The sequence below is a fragment of the Onychostruthus taczanowskii genome, unplaced genomic scaffold, assembly GCF_017590055.1.
Source record: "Onychostruthus taczanowskii isolate IOZ18803 unplaced genomic scaffold, ASM1759005v1 scaffold9, whole genome shotgun sequence".
Taxonomy (NCBI): domain Eukaryota; kingdom Metazoa; phylum Chordata; class Aves; order Passeriformes; family Passeridae; genus Onychostruthus; species Onychostruthus taczanowskii.
The window spans coordinates 12,239,646-12,258,731 of NW_024506993.1; the positions used below are offsets into that span (position 1 = coordinate 12,239,646).

The 19,086-nt window shown below is 40.8% G+C and overlaps 2 protein-coding genes across 2 annotated transcripts in view; one reads left to right on the forward strand and one right to left on the reverse strand.

The window, feature by feature from the left end:
- Window positions 1-2,876: 2,876 nt before the first annotated feature.
- Window positions 2,877-7,507, reverse strand: PDE12 (phosphodiesterase 12). Its single transcript, XM_041426018.1, has 3 exons — window positions 6,233-7,507; window positions 5,124-5,202; window positions 2,877-4,428 (listed from the first exon to the last, which is right to left on the reverse strand). The coding sequence occupies exons 1-3, from the start codon at window positions 7,469-7,471 to the stop codon at window positions 3,986-3,988; spliced, it is 1,761 nt and encodes a 586-aa protein (XP_041281952.1). The 5' UTR covers window positions 7,472-7,507; the 3' UTR covers window positions 2,877-3,985.
- A 1,487-nt stretch (window positions 7,508-8,994) lies between these two features.
- DNAH12 (dynein axonemal heavy chain 12) overlaps window positions 8,995-19,086 on the forward strand; it is a 58,375-nt gene continuing 48,283 nt past the window's right edge. Inside the window, exons 1-13 of the mRNA XM_041425934.1 lie at window positions 8,995-9,158; window positions 9,366-9,456; window positions 9,726-9,749; window positions 10,710-10,899; window positions 12,154-12,232; window positions 13,085-13,243; window positions 13,924-14,119; window positions 14,531-14,719; window positions 15,534-15,684; window positions 15,793-15,884; window positions 16,222-16,400; window positions 17,673-17,808; window positions 18,569-18,694. Coding sequence (XP_041281868.1) covers window positions 8,995-9,158; window positions 9,366-9,456; window positions 9,726-9,749; window positions 10,710-10,899; window positions 12,154-12,232; window positions 13,085-13,243; window positions 13,924-14,119; window positions 14,531-14,719; window positions 15,534-15,684; window positions 15,793-15,884; window positions 16,222-16,400; window positions 17,673-17,808; window positions 18,569-18,694 — 1,776 coding nt within the window. The remainder of the gene's footprint in view (window positions 9,159-9,365; window positions 9,457-9,725; window positions 9,750-10,709; window positions 10,900-12,153; window positions 12,233-13,084; window positions 13,244-13,923; window positions 14,120-14,530; window positions 14,720-15,533; window positions 15,685-15,792; window positions 15,885-16,221; window positions 16,401-17,672; window positions 17,809-18,568; window positions 18,695-19,086) is intronic.

Here is a 19,086-nt window from a genome sequence, read left to right on the forward strand (position 1 = left end):
GCTTTGAGTGCCCTTAGTTCTGTAATATTCTTGTGAGTGATGAGTTTGTCCACAGCAGGAGCCACTGTTGAAGAAGAAACCTCTCCCTCCTGAGGCAACAGCCAGGTAGGAGGCAGCACTGTCTCTCTAAGTTTAATAAATCAGAGATAGGAAATTCAAGTAGAAGGGAAATAGATTTTCCTTTTTCCTTAACAGGTAGTCTGGGAAAGTAGAGTAACAAAACCAAAAAAATCCCATCTACACTTATAAAGAAGATGCAAAGAAAATCCTACCCAGTTTTTTGTTGTGAAAGGCATGAAGCTTTCCAATTGCTAGATGAGGAACATGTACAGGTGAGTTTAGGTTTATGAAATAAAATGGAGACAAGTTAAATGGGACTTGTACAAATGTGGGTTCTGGATGTGATTTAGAGACGAAGAATAACTGCTGGGCAAGATCCAGACATGTAGGGAGGGCCAAAATAGGAGTTAAAAATCAATGTATGTGCAGTGGGAAGCACCATCTGTTACCTTACACAGATGTAAATACAGCTAGGGAGCGTGGGGGCTCTGGGCCAAAGGTGTACCTAAGAGTTCTTTTACTCCAAAAAACTCAGGTTTTTAGAACTGTGCCTTTCCTAATCTAGACCTTAGTGCTGCATTCTCATTCTTGACATGCGACAGGTTCTTGACACATTGCTGCTATTGGCAGTCAGCCTCTGCTGCTGCAGTTTCCTAACTAAATGGAGGGTACTGGGTCTGGAGATTCCCCAGCATCAGCTCACAGGGCTGAATTTCTCCTAAACATAGTAAAGGATTATCTGCCATGTGCAAGGGTCTGTTTTCCAGTGCCGTGTTTGCCCTCACCACTTGCTTCCTGCAGATTCCAGCTTCCCTTTGCACTCCCTCTCCCTGGTCTGCAGGGAGGCAGAGGCAGCAGCCAAGTGCCAGCATAGCAAGCAGGAGGGAGCTGCTGTTTCTGGGGAAGGAAGCAGAGCACCAGGCAAGCAGAGCACCAGTTCTCTGAGCAGCTCCATCTTCCGGTTCCAGGGACAAGTTACAGATTTTTAATGTTTTGGGAAAGACAAAGTAACCCAGTTGTAATGGATCAGTAATTAAAATGAGGACAACAGTGTTCTTTCAAGTTACAAGGGGAGCCCAGTTAGCCTATGTAAGTTATACAATCTCACTTCTAAACTTCAGAGTTACAAGGGGAGCCCAGTTATACAATCTCACTTCTAAACTTCACAATTGCAATCTTACTGTTCTAAGTGACTAAGATATTTCTCCTGCTGGCCCACAACCCTGCATTACTCAGTGGAGTGTGGTTTTTTTCCCCCCTCTTTTTTTTCAGAGCTGACAAATTTGTATTTCTGATTCAGCTGTAATGCAGTAATTTTTAGTGTTTTCCCTGGCGTTAATACTGAATTTTTTTCTTGAACAGATCTTCTAATTAATTTTTCTGCCCTGTAAGACGCCATATGCTTGCAAATGTTACATCTTCAGGTGCAAGTGTTCCCTCATTTACTAAATTAGCCCAGATAGGGGGTTTACAGTTTTCATTCTGTTTACAAGATTTTCTCCTCACACATGTATCTTGAAGTTATGAATCAGTGATACTTTCATTATGAACTTTGTGGTCTAGGAGAGTACAGACATTAACTCATGCACAACTGAATTACACATTATTTTTTAATTAGACTTATTTAAAAAACTGATCAAAGATCCACCCAAATTATTTAGGGTCCAATTTTTCAGAGAGATTCCATCACTAGTGCAATGATCTAACATCCTTTATTGCCACTTTTATTGCCACATTCAATTTTGCTTCCCTTTTGTATCCAAAGGTGCTTTAGCTACCATATGGCTTAACTAAACTGCTGACTTAACAAAACCAGAAATCTGAGGGTTTACATATAGCCTGACAAAGCTGTTGGAATAAATGAGCATCATTTCATTGACGTCTTGTTATGTTTTGGGGTGGATCTGCTGGAGCAGGTTAAGGTCTTGCTTCAAGCTTTCATCACCTCTTTCCACCCACCTCCAAGCCTGTATCCGTTCTTTGGGCACAAATGGCTTTAAGGTAACTAAGTTCAGGACATAAAGATCCTGAGCTAAAATGGTAGTACAAGCAAGAGAACTAAAGGCCCTGTATTTTTAACAGGATCACATCCCTGTTTTAGTTTGGTGTGGCATGAGCAGGAAGAAGGAGACAATTCACAGGTGGTAAAGCAGATCAGGTAAGAGAGTTTGGGATAAGAGGGAAGGTTAACTGCCTATGTTGCTGAAAAGCTGCTTTCCAAGGACATTTACATGAGCTCTTTAGCAACACAGGCTTCTACAGACTCAGAGTACTGGAATTTCTCCATTTCCCTTTATCTGTGGGCAGAATTGGTGATGAAATATTGAACAGTTCATGAGATTTGTCCTCTCACATCATGCTGTTTGAGACACATTTGGAGATTTGTGGGCCTGTATCTTTTTAGCCTGGTATGATCTCTGAAGGTAAACCTGCCTTCAGGGCTTTGCTACTGCAGCTACCAGCATCATGTTGATGACATTACAGCAGCAAAACACAGTAGTAATTGTATTGGAAACAACAGAAAAGAGCAGATATTTAAAAGCTTCCACACACCATCACCCTTCACAGCATAGCAATTTTATGGCAAGAGACAGCAGCAGCAACCCTCAGAAACATCCCACCTGAAAATGACTGCCTGGTTTGAGTAGTGTTTAAACAGTTGAGTGAATCCCAGCTACAGAGCACCAGAGTGCAGGGGAGGTGAGCAGGTGTGCAAGCAGAGAGTACACAGCTTTTATCAACCCAGGCACACTTGTTTTGCCATGAAAGACAGCAGCAATTAGAAAAAAAACCAAACTGACAACAGTGACAGACAATTGATAAAAAGGGAGTTTTATTGGGTGAAAGAGGAAGATCTAGTGAATGGTTTCTAAATGCTTTTTGTTTCCTATGGATGAATGATGCAGGGCAAGAAGGCTGTTAAATGACTGAACCCACTGCAACACATTCCGTGAAGGTATAGATAAAATACACTTCCCCACATCCTACAAAACAGGGCAAACTAGGCTATTTCTAGAAAGAAAAAAATGCATGTAAAAACATTTAAAAATTCAGGCTGTCTTTGTATGCAAGACAGGAACAAAATACAAACCATTGTGATAAGGGTTTGCAAGTCACTTGCGTTTCTTTGTAAACATTTAGGCACAGATAACTAACGCACCACATTGCTCTGTGTCTCTCCCCACCTGAAAACAGATGATACTGATAAAAAGCTCCCTCCTATCCAAAGCTGGTTGTCCTAACTCCAGTATCTTTTACTGCTGATGACTCAAACCAGAAGGAGCATATGTTCATGTAGTCCAATTTCACAAGGTGTTAGTCAATTATTATCAATTAGCTTTGAATTTAACATGGTTGATTTTTGACGAAGTCTACTCACTGATAATTAAGAACATCATTTCAGAAGTTGGTAGGTACAAGTACATTGTTCATGCAACTTATTAGAAGTTGTGCCATAGTAATGGTAAGTGAACTAGACAATTTATGAACTTACATTACCATTATATTCATCAAAATGGAGTCAACTAAATCCATTTGGGTTTGGGTTCTGTATTTATTTCCAAATTAAACAGGGTTCAATTTGTAGACTGTCTTACAAATCAGATTAAATTCCTTTTTTTTAAACAAAATAATTCGTAGTTCTTTAAAAACACCACTAAAAAGGTATATGATAATCCAATTTTCAAAACCCTGTCTTCAATGTATTTTTTCCCATTAGCATATAAAAAAGGTGGAAATTGTCATGCAAATATTCTGAACAGTGTGACAATACTCAGTAGAGCCATTAAACACATGAACTCTTCATTAATCATCTTGGCTTTCCTTTTGGTAGCATACAAGTCAGGGTTTAACCTCAGCTGCCCAGCAGTACATTAAATTAAATTTCTTGTTTAAAAACCTCCAAAAGCACCATGCCAGAGCTACTCTATTTCCACTTCAAGTCACATATTAGTGCTATATGATCAGAAGGATGTGAAACACTTGGCAAAGCCTGGTGGGTTGTTATTTCTTCATGACTTGGCAATGGAATTACTTGTTCAACCTCTAGAGCGTTTCTGTCAATGAAAATGTAGTCCAGACATCCATGAAACCCACCAACATAGTTTGTGTAAGCAGGTTCTCCACAAGCACTTAGCAGTTTGAAAGGATGGCTTAGAGACATACTGCACCTTTCTTCCTCCCCATTTGAGACCCAGTCTTCATGATCTTCAGCAATGCCACCACTGCTGATAAAACTGTAAGCTCCTGACGAGGGTGTGCTATTAAAATCTCCACAGAATATGACTGGGATCCTGGGATACAAGTCACACGCTACATGCTTGATGTGAGACATGGCTACAGCAGTCTGGATCAGACGGATGTTCCCACCTAAGGACATAAAAAAAGTATTATTTCAAATAATGCAGCACAGCACTGGAGGTGCTCACTGCGTTGCTCATTTAAGCATACATAGCTCTGAAACAGCAATCCTGAATTTCACAATAGTTTTCATGAATTAAGAAGCCTTTAAAGTTTGTGACTATGAAGGTTTTTGAGTAACGGACAATTTTAACTTAAACTCGCCCATGCAAGAACTCTGAAGCTTTAACACCCATATACAGCAGTTTTCCATTTCATGGCAACCACCCTAATAATATTCCCAAAAAGGCACAGAACCAAAAGAAAACTAACTGAGAAGAGAAGAATCTCTCCTAACAGCTTCTGGAGCCCAATCTGGTTGCCCCTCCTGGCACTACTCTGGGAGTTCAACAGGCCCGGGAAACCATAAGCACATACATAGTTCTATTTGATGGGTTACTTTTGGGGTGAATTGTGTGTAATGTGATGTGCCTTGCTTTCAGCTGGATTCTATTGACTCCTAAGCACACTAAAAAAAATAAATATATAAACAGACCTAGGAGTCTGGCTTGATTTCATCTAGATAATAAGTGAGGCAGGAAACCCTCAGTTCCAGAAGAAAAGAGTATAGCTGCAACAGAATGGTGAGAAATCGATCCTCCCAAGGAAGAGCAAAAACCTTTCCAAACCCAGTTATCCTACATGCAGGAATGTGCCAAAATTACCTTTGGGGTGCCAGTATAGGTGCGTATTTGCTACACAAAGCTTCCTGGAAGGATCAGTCGTAGACTGAAGAACTGAAACCTTTAAGAGAGAAAACAGTCTTTGTTAAGTCTTAGAGAGATTATATATTTTAAAATGCACTAGTCAGCTTATGCCTTTGTGGCAATCCAGTTCAAAGAATCTGATGGTTATAACCAATAAACTCAATTTAGAAGCTGTACTTTTCAATCATCTTCTATATAAGGTCTGGGTATCAGCCAAAATATTACCACATCATTTAACAAATATTCTTTTGACTGTGTCTGGTTTGGCCATGTTTTTTCATAAGATATAGTTCAGGCTGTGCCATTCTGAAATACTTTTTTATTCACTCTCTGCAACAGAACTGGAGCTAAATCTCCGTTTTTAGCAAGCAAATGTAGCATCCCATAATTGTTAAATTAATCAAAAATTTGGAGGTGATTTCAATTATCAAAGAAATCCCGTTAGTCCTACTCAGTCCACGAGCAGGAAACTTCTACCAGTGTTGCACTTCCTGACACAGCCTTCTATCTTACTTTACCTGCACAACAGCTCCGTGGGCAGCCCCTCTGGCATCAGGAAGCTCAGGAAGCTCACACACCTGTCCAACCTTATTCGTCTCTCTCCTGTCACTTGCTAAAGAGGCATTACAAAGCACACTCAACTAACTCACCTAAAATTGATTTATAAGATCTAAGTTTTATAAAATATATTCTGACATATAACAGTAAAAGTAGAAACATTGGCTGCCAACACCACCAGCCAGGAATCACTACCTGGCCCAGAATATTAACAACTGTCTTCATTTTATAGCAAAATAATATTGCCTTGTTTTACCAAATTTTGGTAATTCCATATATGCAGTTCAGTAAGATCTCAATGTTTTGGTTTTGATCCTAAGTCGATCTTCTGCTCTACCCATTACCCCAGCTAACAGAGAACACATTTCCATGTTTCAAACACTTCACCCCTCACCTCCCTTCTGCTGCTTGAGGCTCAGCAACACTGGCCCAGCTCCCCTGGAGACAGTGGGAGGAGGAGAGCGGGGAAAAAAGAGAGGAAAGAGACGAAGGCATGCCAAAGCTGGTACCTGCAGCACAGAGGACCTCTGCAGCACCTTCTCCTGCACCAGGGGGTACTTGGCCAGCTGCTCACACAGCTCCTTGTGCAGCGGCTCTGAGAGCAGGGCTTCGCTGAAAGCGATATCGTGCTGGCTGAGGAGACTGAACTTGTCCCTGCGATAGAAAGTGGCCAGGCCTTCGTGCTGCTTCTCCTTAATCCTGAACAGCCCCTCCAGTCCAAATGCATCTAGCGCCGGGGCCAAGCTGTCCACGAAGACAGATTTATCCACCTCTTGCAAGCAGATGAGGTCGGCGCTGTAGCCCGCCAGCTCCTTCTTGAGCAGGTTCTGGCGGTAGTCGATCTCCAGGGCGTAGGGAGCGCAGTAGGGGTAGAGCACGGTGCGGGAGAACTCCGTCTGCGCGTAGGTGTCGGCCAGGATGTTGTAGGAGACGGCGCGGACGGAGCCGTGGCCGCAAACCTTCTTGGTGTAGAGATGCCGGGCGTCGAAGGTGCAGGCGCCGGGCCCGGCCTCCACGGGGCCGCTGCTTTCCACCTCGAGGGCCGGGCCGTAGCGCTGCTCCCCGTCCCCGGGCGTGCAGCGCAGCTTCAGCCGCAGCCCCACCAGCGCGTTCGACGGCGTGAACACGCGCTCGGCCGCCGCCGTCTCCACCCAGGCCTCCCCGGCCGCTTCCCCGCCGCCCGCGGGCCGCTGCTCGCGGAACCAGCGGAACAGGCAGTGCTGCGGCGCGGCGAACTCGGCGCTCACCTTGGGGCACACGGGGAAGCCGGCGAGGAGCGAGCGCGGCAGGCGGAGCTCGGTGAGCGCGGGCGGGTTGCGCTCCACGCGGTACCGCGCGTCCCCGATGTGCAGCACGGCGCCGTCCTGCCAGGCGGCCGCGTTCGGCACCTCCTCCGCCACCGCCGCGCCGTCGCGGGAGAACAGCCGCACGGCCGGCACCGCCGCCTCGCCCTCCGCGCCGCCCTCCGCCCGCGCCTTCTTGCTCTTCTTGCCCGCCTTGCCGTGGCCCTTAGCGGCGTTGGTGGCGATGCGCGCCAGCGCCCGCCCCAGCGGCTCCGCCTGGTCGCGCTGCATGTGCCGAGCACTGCCGTCGGGCAGCACGAACCGCAGGCTCAGCTTGGGCTCGGACGGCACGCAGCGCACCACGGCGCGCTCCATGGCGGCGGGCGGGTGGCCGCCACCGCCGTGCGGGGATGCGGCGAGGGAGCCGCGGAGGCTCCGGAGGGCGGAGCGGAGCCGACGCCACATGGAGCCGGCGCCGCTGCGGCTTCCGCGGGGCGCGGCCGGAACCGCCGGGCGGGGCGGGCCGCTGCCGTCAGCGCGCGCGGCAAGGGGCGGGGTCGCGCGGGAGGCGGGAAGGGGGCGGGCTCGCGCCGCTGGCCGTGAGGCAGCGCCCCCTCCCGGTGCCCCGCGCCCCCCTCCGGGCTGCCCTCTCGCTCCCGTGCCCGCGCCCGCGCCCCGCCGTTAACCCGCTGGCACGGCGTGAGTCAGGCCGACCGGAGAACCAGCGCGTTCTGCTCCCTCAGCAGCGAAACCCCCTCTACTCGGCGCAGCTTCCTGGCCTCGAACAGACGTTCGAGGCGTGGGCGGGTCTCCCTCATAACGCCCCGATGCTAATTGCCTGTGGATAAATCCTTTAACGTCAAGAGTTTGGGTTTGTGTTCTGTTCGTGAGAAAACATTTCATGTCTGGGTTGACACCTCATGCTAACAGTCCGGGCAGTGAGAGCCACGATAGGAAGGTGTCCAGGACTTCGTAAAACAACCATAAAATTTCCTCCCGCTGCTCCCTCAGCCTCTGCGCATGGGGCTCTGCCCACACAGACACAAAATTAGGGTTTTAAAGCCTCTTGTGTCAAGTGTGGGCGGGGGAGTAGCAAATCTGTGGAGTTCCTGAAAATTTCCATTTATAAATGTACAAAAAGCAAAAGATTAGCAACAGCCACCTGATGCTTGAGGGTATTATATTTCTAATTTCTCAAGCATTATTGCTGTGATCTGCTTGGTGCAGGCAGAGGCTGGAGCAGAGGGACTTTCTGACTCGCTCGGGCTGTGCCAGCCCTGTGGTCAAGGTAAGCTTTTTCTAAGTTTCTTTTTCTTTTCGTTTTTTTTCTTTTTCATAACGAGAGGCACTGCTCTCGGCCGGGCAGAGCCCCGAGCACCCCTCACGGGCCGGGCCGCGCCCTCGGCTCCGGGGCAACCGCGCTGTAGTGCCGAGCCGGGGCCGCGGCGCCGGGAGAGCTGAGAGCGGCGGGGCTGAGGGGCCCCGGGGACAGGCGGTGTCCCGGCCGGCCGCGGTTGAGTCCTTTGTGTCCTTTGGTGCATCCACCATCCCCCGTTTGGTGCGTTTTTAGGACGTAGCACTGATTTAGGAAGTAGCTTTAGCTTTCTGCTCCCCTGTGGGAAGCTGTTGGAATGCGGTGGTGAGTTTGTGCATCGTGTTTCCAGGGGAACCCGACCATCAGTCTTTGGAATAGCCCCACTCAGGCGATTAAGCCTCCACAGAAGAATGATCTTTTAGCTGAACCTTAGCTCTCTCGCAGAACACAAATTTGTTGTGGTTCTGTATGTACACACTTTCCCTTGAACTTTGCCATTTTATCATATAAACTATTGCACTCTTTTTTGATACAACTATTATACCTGAACTGTGGAGATCCCTGAGGTGACCTCATTTTATGCCTTATGTACATTCTACTTAATAGATGCATGTGTTAAACTCCTTTCTGGACAGGATTGTGTTCTAGAATTTTGGTTTTGTTATGATTTTAGATGGAGCACTCAGATGAAGCAACTTCCAGTAAACGGACTTTGAGAACTTTGTTTCATCCCCCTGGTTTACCTCCACCAGTGATACCTGAAAAGTCACCATCACAGAAGAAACTGCTGGCATATCACAAAGGCAAGGAGGAGCAAAAGATGATTAATCAGTTACTGTGAGTTTCATGTAATTCAAGACATGTTGAAATTTAAGTGAAAGAGACATTACACATTTGATGTTTGACAAATAACAGTGTTTGTTTCATATAGTGAGATTTAGTGATCAAGATGAAAAAATAGGTTGCATCAATTAAAGTGCTAGCATTATTTTCATTGTATTATTTGTCGTTTTTCTGCACTTCTGATGCTCTGGTTTACTTTAGAATTGATCGAGCTCTTGAAGTCTATTACAGTAACATGGATGAAAGAGATGAGAGAGATGCTGCACCTCCTATCACAGAACTGCCTTCCACTGTGAGAAAGTATTTCTTTATTAAGTGTTTCCTATTTAGTTCTTTGTTATTGGGACATTTTTTTTCCTTCTTAGAATTTACTTCAAGATACTTGTTTTGCTCCTCAGTAATTCATAAATGTATTTATATACTCAGGTAATCCAATTGAAAGCTTGTATATCTGTAGAATAAAGTCTTTGTTTAGGAATAATATTTGCTAAATTTTATATTTCCATTATTTTTGTTTGTATATTCTTCATATATAACAATTTTCCATTTCTTTTTATACAGATGGACAATGAAAGCCAGCTAAGGGTGAGTTAAATTCTTTCATTTGCTTTTTTTGGCATAGAAGAGTGAATGGCCCCTATTAAGAGAAGTTGAGTATGTAATGCAGAATTATTGTTATTACACAAGAAGAAGTAGTCTTGGTGAGGGAAAATGGAATCAGAACAAAATAGGAATCTTGTCTCTGGTCCTGTAGAGGGAAAGTATTTTTCTGTTTTAGAAAGAGCATCTATCAATAACTAGGGTAACTAGTAATAACAAGGGTAACTAATTTACCCTTAGTTAAAGATCGTTATTTAGGGAAAAAACCTAACAGGGTTCAGGATTTTTTGTCAGTTGAGGTCATATTGTACCTTAGCCTGTACAAAAAGTAGTCTTTGACATCGTTCCCTTAACATGCACTAAACTTCAAATTTGTGTATAGCTTTTAAAGTAAGACTTCCTCTCTGGGAGCCAGTTGAAACTCAAATTAGTATTGAAATATTCATATTAAATAGCCTAGGGCAACACTAGTTTTGCCAAGCTGTTGTTAGGCAAACTCATTATGTGAGTAGAGATTTTATAACAAAATTGTCAATCAAAAGCAGAAATACCTATTTCTTTGGCCAAGACCCACTCCCCTTATGGAGGATGTTTGTTCACACTTTTTGCCAGATAAATGTTTGTCCAAAGAACAATAACCTTAACCTTGAACTATTTTATTGTTAGCCATAAACTTCAGCAGAGGACCAAGGAAAATGCCATACTGACAAGTACAATATTTTATATTTAAACATGAAGACAGAGAGACCATGTTACCAACCACAGGGCAGTTTTTAAGGTATTAGTCAGTGAATACTGAAAACATTAGATTAAATACCCTGCCTTTAAGGAAATTAAGAACATTTGAAATTAAGAAATTATGAATAAAAAGAGACTTTTGCCAAGCCTAACACAAAAATACATACGTAGGTAGTTATTAGACCTCTGAAAATCTTGTCCTTCCAGGCAGACTACCTCTTTTTGAAGAATTGTGTGCTGAGTAGTCCAATGGTTCCCATCCAGCAGCAGTGGCTCAGGTCCATGCTTGCCATGGTGCCACCATCACTTATGGAGGGCAAAGATAGACAGCTGCTCACTGAAGACCTTTTAAAGGAGATAGTAAGGGATTATGAAAAAAGCATGCAAAGATGTTTGTGTAAGTACTACAGGTTACTCAGCACTTATATTAGTGTTAGTATATATATCATAAACTCCATGTTCTCGTGTTTAAAACAATTTTTCTGGTTTGTTCTTTCAGCCAGGCAGGATCTTTGTAATCAACTACTGATTTAGCTTTTCCTGCCTTATCAAATGTGTGTTGGCCATCATGTTTAAGGCAAAACTTGCTTATTTTATTTGAACCAGTAAAAAGTTAACCAGCTGAAAGTACAGTTCAACCAAAGACAAAGACAGCTGCAGACCTCATGTCAAAAAGGTCGATTGCTGATGTAGTTATTTCATTATGTCCTTAACCTATTTAGTTAATTTGAAGCAAGAATGTCTTGCTATTTACTGTTAAAGGAAAGAGAAACTTTTAATGTACTAGTCATTCTTTCTACCTTTTCAGGAACAGCAGCTTTTTTAAGCTGTTTATTCACAAACGCATTCGTGAGTTTTCTGATGGTGCTTTTGGTGCAGGAGGAAGCTCACAATAAAAACCTGCAAAGATAATTACTGTTTTCAGATATCATACAAGTCACTTCAATTTTAAAAATAGTCATGAACTGGAATTTTGAAAGTGTTTTCCCTTGAAATCATGTATTAATTTATTTACATTTGTAGTAATCAGAATCTGAAATTTGGCCCAGTTTTGTTAATATTTTAGTGAATGGCTGATCTTTTTAAAAATGTAGATTAAAAAATAAATTTAACATTGGACTACCTTCTTTGTAATGTCATCAGTGGCATAATTATAGTACCTCACTGTAATTATGCAACAAAGTTGCCATAAATTCTTGCAATCATAGATTATATCAAGTTGGAAGAGGTCCAAAAGGATTAGAGTCCAGCTCCTTGCAGGGCTCTCTGAAACTCATCCATACAACTGAGAGCACTGTCCAGGTGCTCCTTGCACTTTGGCAGGACTGGTGCTGTGGCCACCTCCCTGCAGAGCCTGCTGCTGTCACTGACCATCCCCTCAGCAAAGAAATTGCATAAGTATTCAATTATTTAAATGCAAACCCATCTGAAAACCTTCAGGAACAGGAGCCAGAATTGGAATCAAGGCGCCCAAATCTGTATAAAAATTCAGCAGAAGCTGTTGATTTTCAGTTACCTCTGGGAGAATGTGTTTTATAGACTAGGGTGACACAATTATTTTTCATTCTGCTATGTGCTTGGTTCAAGGAAGTACAGTGACTGTTGAATATGGCCTAATTTTCTTCTGCTGTTCATGTCATTTTTTTTTTAGTGAGAAGAGCTCTTGTTAAACCAGACATAAGAGAACTGGATAAGCTGGAAGAGGAGGCACCTTTGCCTTTATTACCTCTGTGAGTGGATTAAGTTAGCAAATAACTCACTGGCAAAACACGCTGAGTTACATGAGGGACATTCTTGTTGAGCTGCGTGGACAGAGTTATGGTACAAGATTAATTCTGGAGCCCCTTACTGGGACATTTTTAAATCTCTTTAATCCTCTCTAGAGGATTTGGCATTTGAACATCTCTTATCTGAATGCTCTCCAAAGTTTTAGCATTGACAATATTTTATTACTGTTATAGTTATGTAGAGCAGACTCACGACTGCAAATTAAACCAGGCTGTGATTGCTCAGACACTGAAGTCACAATGCAGCTGCCTCTAGAACAAACTGTGTGTGTATGGGGCAGTTTTCTGGCAGATAGCAGCATTGTGCAGTACTTTGACATCCTAAAACTGCATATAATGCCAAGGTTTTATGTGATTTTGGTTTTATGAGATGAAACCTTGAGACTGAAGGCAAATCCATTGTGCCCTCCCATCATGACAGAGGAATTTAGGTAGACAGAATAGAAATACCCAAATTGCACAATTGGCTGATGCATCAGAGTGTATGCTATCAAAATCTCTTGATAAATGCTTCCTGATAGTAGTTGATGAAGTTAGGATTTTATATTGAATGGGCTTCTGAAAGGGGAGGTGATCTGAAAATACCATGGATGACAAAGCATCAGAGTATCTGTATGATTTCCACTGCATGGTAGTGAGGACATGTGTGTGGCATTTAATCAAGTATTCACACTAAGGAATAATCTTTTGAATACTATCTTTTATGTATCAGTACTTTATTCAAGTAGTGCTTGAGCTCTTAATTTTTGTTTGCTTATTTGTTTTGGTGGCTTTTTAATGGTTTTTGTTTTTTAGAGGCCTGGACTTTTCTAGTACGTGGCATAACAGTTACGTCAAAGCAAAAAACCAAATCCTTTCCACCTTACGTATTCTTCACCCCACAATGAAAACACTACTGGATTTTGGTTATACAGCATTCTTTGACTTTCTTGTAGTGGATTTCTCTAGTTCCAGGTAAAGTCTGTTCTGCTGAATTATTGACCCATCTAGGTTTTTGAAGCTGGCAAAGATGAGCTTGTTCAGTTCTATTATTTATTGTAGAAAATTGCTTTGATGCACAATTTTAATGTACTGTGGTTAAGTTACTCTGTGTTATGACATGTGACTTTTCTTCTCTCTGTTATGTATTTTATTGTTGTTCAAGTTGTTGGTAATATCAGACCTTTTGGGTTGTATTTTGCCTTTAATTTTGTAAGGTTCTCCCCATTATTCACTTACTCTTAATGCTTAATTTCCATAGAAATCTGTTTAAAGTAGTATTCAAAAAATCAGCTTCTAGTAGTATTATCACCTGTAGAAAATTCTGTGCTAACCTTGAAGATCAGACTTCTTGCTCGTTTTCAGAAGTCGAATTTTCTGTTTAATCTTGGAACTTTAAATTTTCATAGTTTTCAAAAAGATAATTTAAAAAAAATTTTTCCTCATTATTTTTTCTGGTAATTGTTCTGCATATCCTGGAGTTTGAGGCAGGCTTTTTGTTTCCTTTTAGTCTACTGAAGCAATGTGTAAGTTCCCACTGTTCTTCCTGCTAGAGAAAGACTAGGTTTGTAATACAAAAGTTTGTATTGTTACCTTACTCCATTTTGGTTTGTTTAAATTTTGTTTATAAAGTTGGCTGTAACTTTCTTTTCTAGAATGAAAGGACCAGTTGACTGTAAATCTTTTAAAACTGATGCATCTCTAAGTTGTTCTAAAGCTGAAGACAAGATAATGAGTACGTGGTACCAAAGAGTTATCGGTCTCTTCACTCAGTCCGAAGCCTTGGATGGTGTAAAGCTGGATCAGCTTGACTCTTTTTATAACTGTGTGGCTGTGCTTTTGTCTAATCAGGTAAATATCTTTCCTCCTGTGATAAACTTAATGGGATTAAAATATTACTTGCTTTGTAGAAAAATAATGGAACAATAGTCTAATCAAAGGAAAATGCTTTCAAGGTATTTCGTTTCTACATACATGTATTAGTAATAGGCTTATTTTTGTAGCAAAAATAGATGCATGGACTTTACTGAAATGTTTACTTGTTCATTAGTTTTCATCATTTAAGGGTTGAGAATAATAACCACTAGAAAAATTAGAACTGATTTCTAATTAGAATTATTAGAAAAATTCACACTGCTTCAGTTATCCATAAATCAGGCCAGAAGTGCTAAAATGAATGGAAATCCTGGCTTACTGGGATGAGTGGAAAATGAGTTGAGCCCTTTTTATGTGAACTAATAGGTGATCTGTATTATTACCTAGCTGAAAGAATTACTGCAAAGAACAACTGAAGTTTTTGTGAAACTTTTTGATCCTGAAGACAGAAGACGTCTGCCTATATTTAAGATGGACTTGACTTTTGATGAAAATAGAATGGAGTTTTATCCAAGCTTACAAGACTTAGAAGAAGCAATTCTCTTTGTAGTAGATTGTATAGGACAGACTCTTCAGGTGTGCTCTTGTTTTATTTAATTATGTAATTGTTAAGATGTTCAGTATATGAAAATACTTGTGATTTATGGGTCTGACTACCCTGGCAATGGGATCAGAATGCAAATTGTATTTATTTTCCACAATAATTCTACAGGCCACATAATGAATCTTGATGCCCAGTGGCACTCCAGGCTCTGAAGTAATTTTGTAACTCCTTGTTTATAAAAACTTGGTGCACTTGCTATTGGTTGTTTTAGTTTGCTCTTTGGGTCTGCAGTTATAATAACATCTTTATTATATGTGTGATGATTTACAATAAATTTTCATTAAAGTTAAGATCTCGAGAGAAACACAAGGAAAATTAGAGTTGATAATGCTTTTCTTTCTAAGAAAAAGAAAATACTCAAATCTCTAAAAACTATTATATACAACATCAAAAGATTGATGTCTTGGGAACCTGTCTATAGTTCCAGGGAAGAGAGCCTTTCTGGGGGCTTTAGATGTGAACTGAGTATTGGTCATTTGTTACATGTGGTGGGGTGGTACTTTCAGAGAAGTGTTTTGGGGTTGGTTTTCTGTATTTGCATATATTATATCATTTAATTTTATGCAGGGTTGGATAAGTTTTTGTTTTCCTTTACATATTTCCTGTTCAACTCTTTGCTTCAGGAAAAGTCGTTCTACATGTGTATAAAGCATGTGAACTTGGTCATGGTTAGGGTCTCATACTTTTGTGATCGTGTCTTCTGCAGATTGCAACTTACTTTTAAAGTATATGTATCCTTGTGCTGCTTTTTAAAATGTAAATAATCAACACTTGCACTGCTCTTAGAATTTCCAAACGGTACATGCCTGGCTGACGGGTGGCACTGCAACTCTGGATGCTGAGCTTCCTGCTCACACCGTACAATGGGCCAAATCCACTCTGGAAAAATCTATCAGAGACAACTTAGAAGGCCCAAAGCAACATTTTAAAGGCTATGGTAAGTGACAGAAGAGTGTGTAAATAGCTGTGTCACTTCTTTGTAATAAGTAGCTTGCTGTGTGGCATATGCTTTTTAGTAATATAAATATGTTGTAATTAATTGTAGTTGAAAGTTATGGCTGGCTTGCAGATGGAACTGCAGAGGAACGGATAAAGAGATTTATAGCAGAACAACCCAGTTTTGATGAATACACTGCTGTAAGTTTTAATTCTATACTTTATAAATAATTTTTACTATACATGCAGCAATAATGAGACGGTAACAGAGGGTAACAGGTGCTTAGCCTTTAGCTAAAAATATATGGATTACCTACAATGTAAGGTAACAGAGGTGCTTAAGGGTGCAGAAGGCTAAGAGGTGCTTAGCCTTTAGCTAAAAATATATGGATTACCTACAATCTAACTGTTTTTTCCCTAAAAATGTATGGTAAATAGAAGAAAACATTACTTATTTTCTTCAGTGTCTAATACTTACTCATATAGCCAAGTATTTAAACAACAGCTCTGAAGTGTAAAGTCTAATGTTTTTCTGAAGTTCATAGATGAATTTTTCACCCTCAAGAAGGAAATAATGAGCTTGCCAGAGGTGATTTATTTCCCTATGATCTGTTTGAATTGTGAGGATTTAAAGCAAGGTTTGGCTAACTGTGCAAGCAACTTCGCAAAAATGCTAATGGACAAAATATTTACAGATTACAGAGAGGAAAATGAAAGGTAAGTAGAATTTTTCTGCTTGTGAATGCTCTATGTGTTAAATGCATAGCAGAAACATGTAGAAGAAGTGCAAATATACCATATTTTGTTTACTTAAGGTTCTTGGCTAACTAACGATCTAAGGCAGTTTGCATAGGCTCAGGCTGTTGTATTTTTTCTGCTGTTTTAGTCTCAGAAAAAGGTAGAACATATTAGTATAGACTTGGATAATGGAGGAGCTAAAAGATCAAAGATTGAAGATCCAAGAACTTTATTATTGTTCTGGATTTATGTGTGAATTACAGTATTACTGCACTGTCAAAGTTAGACTCTCTTATTACCTGATAGACACCTCAGCAGGGCTGCTCTCAAGCCATTCCTCCCCACTTGTATTTGTGCTGAGTGTTACTCCATCCTGGGTGCAGCATCTGGCATTTCAACTCATTGCCTTGCATCCTCTTAATCACAGTCAAATGTTTAATTCTGCAAAGTGTCCCATCCTTCAAGGGAGTCAGCAGCACCTCACAGTTGTATGATGAGCAAACTTGCTGATGGTGCATCCAACTCTTGCATCAAAATGAGTGATAAATACATTGAACAGACCTGGCCCAGCAGTGAATCCTGAGGAACACTGCCTGTAACAGTCACCAGCCTTTTTGCTACAACCCTTTGAGCTCTGCACTTCACCAGTTCTTCACCCAGCACTCCATGAACATACCATCCCACACCTGGACAACTTTTCTAGAAGGATTCTGTGAAGGACAGTATCAAAAGCCTTATTAAAACTGAGAAAAATTATATCCACGACGTCCCCTTTATCTTCTATTTGGGTGAACTGACAGGATATCAATTTAGTTAAACAAGAGGTTAATTTGCAGGTATGGATTAAGTCGTGGGGAAACTCTTGCTACATTTTTTAGTTAAAATGAATAATTATGGCCAAGTTTTATAGTAATTCCACATTACCAAAGTGAGACAATATTTACTAGGAAAGTGTTTGTGTGTACACTAGTGATAGTTTGCTGAAGTTCTTTTAGTAACAGCAGATTACTAAAACATTTATTTCAGAAGAATACCCCAAAATCCAAACAAAGCAATTATTGCCAGTCAGAAACCAGTATTTGTCTAGACTGACTTGGACATATTCCCCTTCTAGTTTCATAAATAATGGAATTTGTGAGGGGAGAATACTTAAAGAAGTAATTTGAATTTTTAATTGCATTAAAGGTGAGCTTGAAACCAGTCAAACTAACATCTTAAAATGTTGGTAATTTATGTAAAATAAAACTATAGGATATGCAGCGAATGTGAAGCCATTAAGGAAAGTGCATCAAAAGTTCCTGAGTCAACAGAAGAAATGGTAGAAATAATGGAATACATGAAACAAATCAAAACCAAAGATTTTCAGGACCTGGTGCGAAGAAGTAAGGTAAAAGACTATCCTTTAATTCTTGATCTTTTATTAGACATGCTTATCTATGCAAATAAAGAATTCATTCCAGAGTGCAGACTTTTTTCTGCCTGTGTGAATAAACTCAGTATTACTTCAGACAGAAGTGGGAAGTCCAGTTTATTATTTGCCATATGCATTTGCTTCTTGTTCCCATTCCTATGTGTTCTGCGCGTCTTTGAGGACATGCAGCTTCTAATAAATCACTCAGTTCATTTTTTGTACTTGGAGACTTACTTCAGGACTGCTTAAAAATCTATTTGTGAAAATGAAACAGACACTATCAAGAACATTTTATGTGTAAAAACAGTCAGCAGACTTTGAACACATGAGAAGCAATTTACTCTTTGAGCAGAATATAGATGATGTTACATTAGGAGTAGTTTGTGCATGTGTGTGTGAATATGTATCAGATTTTCTGATGGTAAGAGGTCTATAAATGTGTTATGTTTTTTATGTTTATATCTGCAGAAGTTCTTAATAACATTAGAATTTCTGCATATAGATTTACAGAACACAGGAGTTGTATTTAGAAAAACAAGCTCATGATCAGGGCAGGGATTTGAAAAATGTTACACATATATTTTGAATGTTAATATTCAATTGGCTGAAGGAGCTCTGAATTCTGAAAAGTTCATTAAATGTAGATTTTTATTGTATCTTTGTCGATAATATTGTCCTGACCTGTATTTTAAACAGATCTATCATACCTAAAGTTTTGTGAACTCTCTCTTTCTAGGAGTGCTGTCGGCAAATGAGTTACTTGATAGATGTTTATCCATTTACTCCTGAAGACCTTGAACTAAATTCAACAGCTATATTTTGGCCAAAGAAGATTAACCTCATTTTTAAAGAACATGATATTGTAAGAGCGTTTTCTTGGTTTATGGTACATTTTGGCTTGTTAGACTTCTCACTTTACTTGCGCTATTATTTCCTCAGCAGGCTAAATGTACATGCACATATAACATGATAAATGCTAATTTAGACAGGCATGAATAACATATTTCCAGATTTTTGTGACAAAAGTGGGCTTTTTTTGGCTAAATTTTAAAACTGTCACTGTAATTTAAAAGCTTTAGCAAGTGTTATTATCCTAATATGCTTGTGGTTAGTACTAGGTAAGACACAGGGAGATGAAAATTCACTACACTGTACTTGTCTTGTACTGAAAATGTAACTGTCAGGCCCTTAATAAGACTGAGTGTCTGGACAGGAAGTCATTTAGTTAAAAGGGTATTTTGTTCTGTTAAAGAA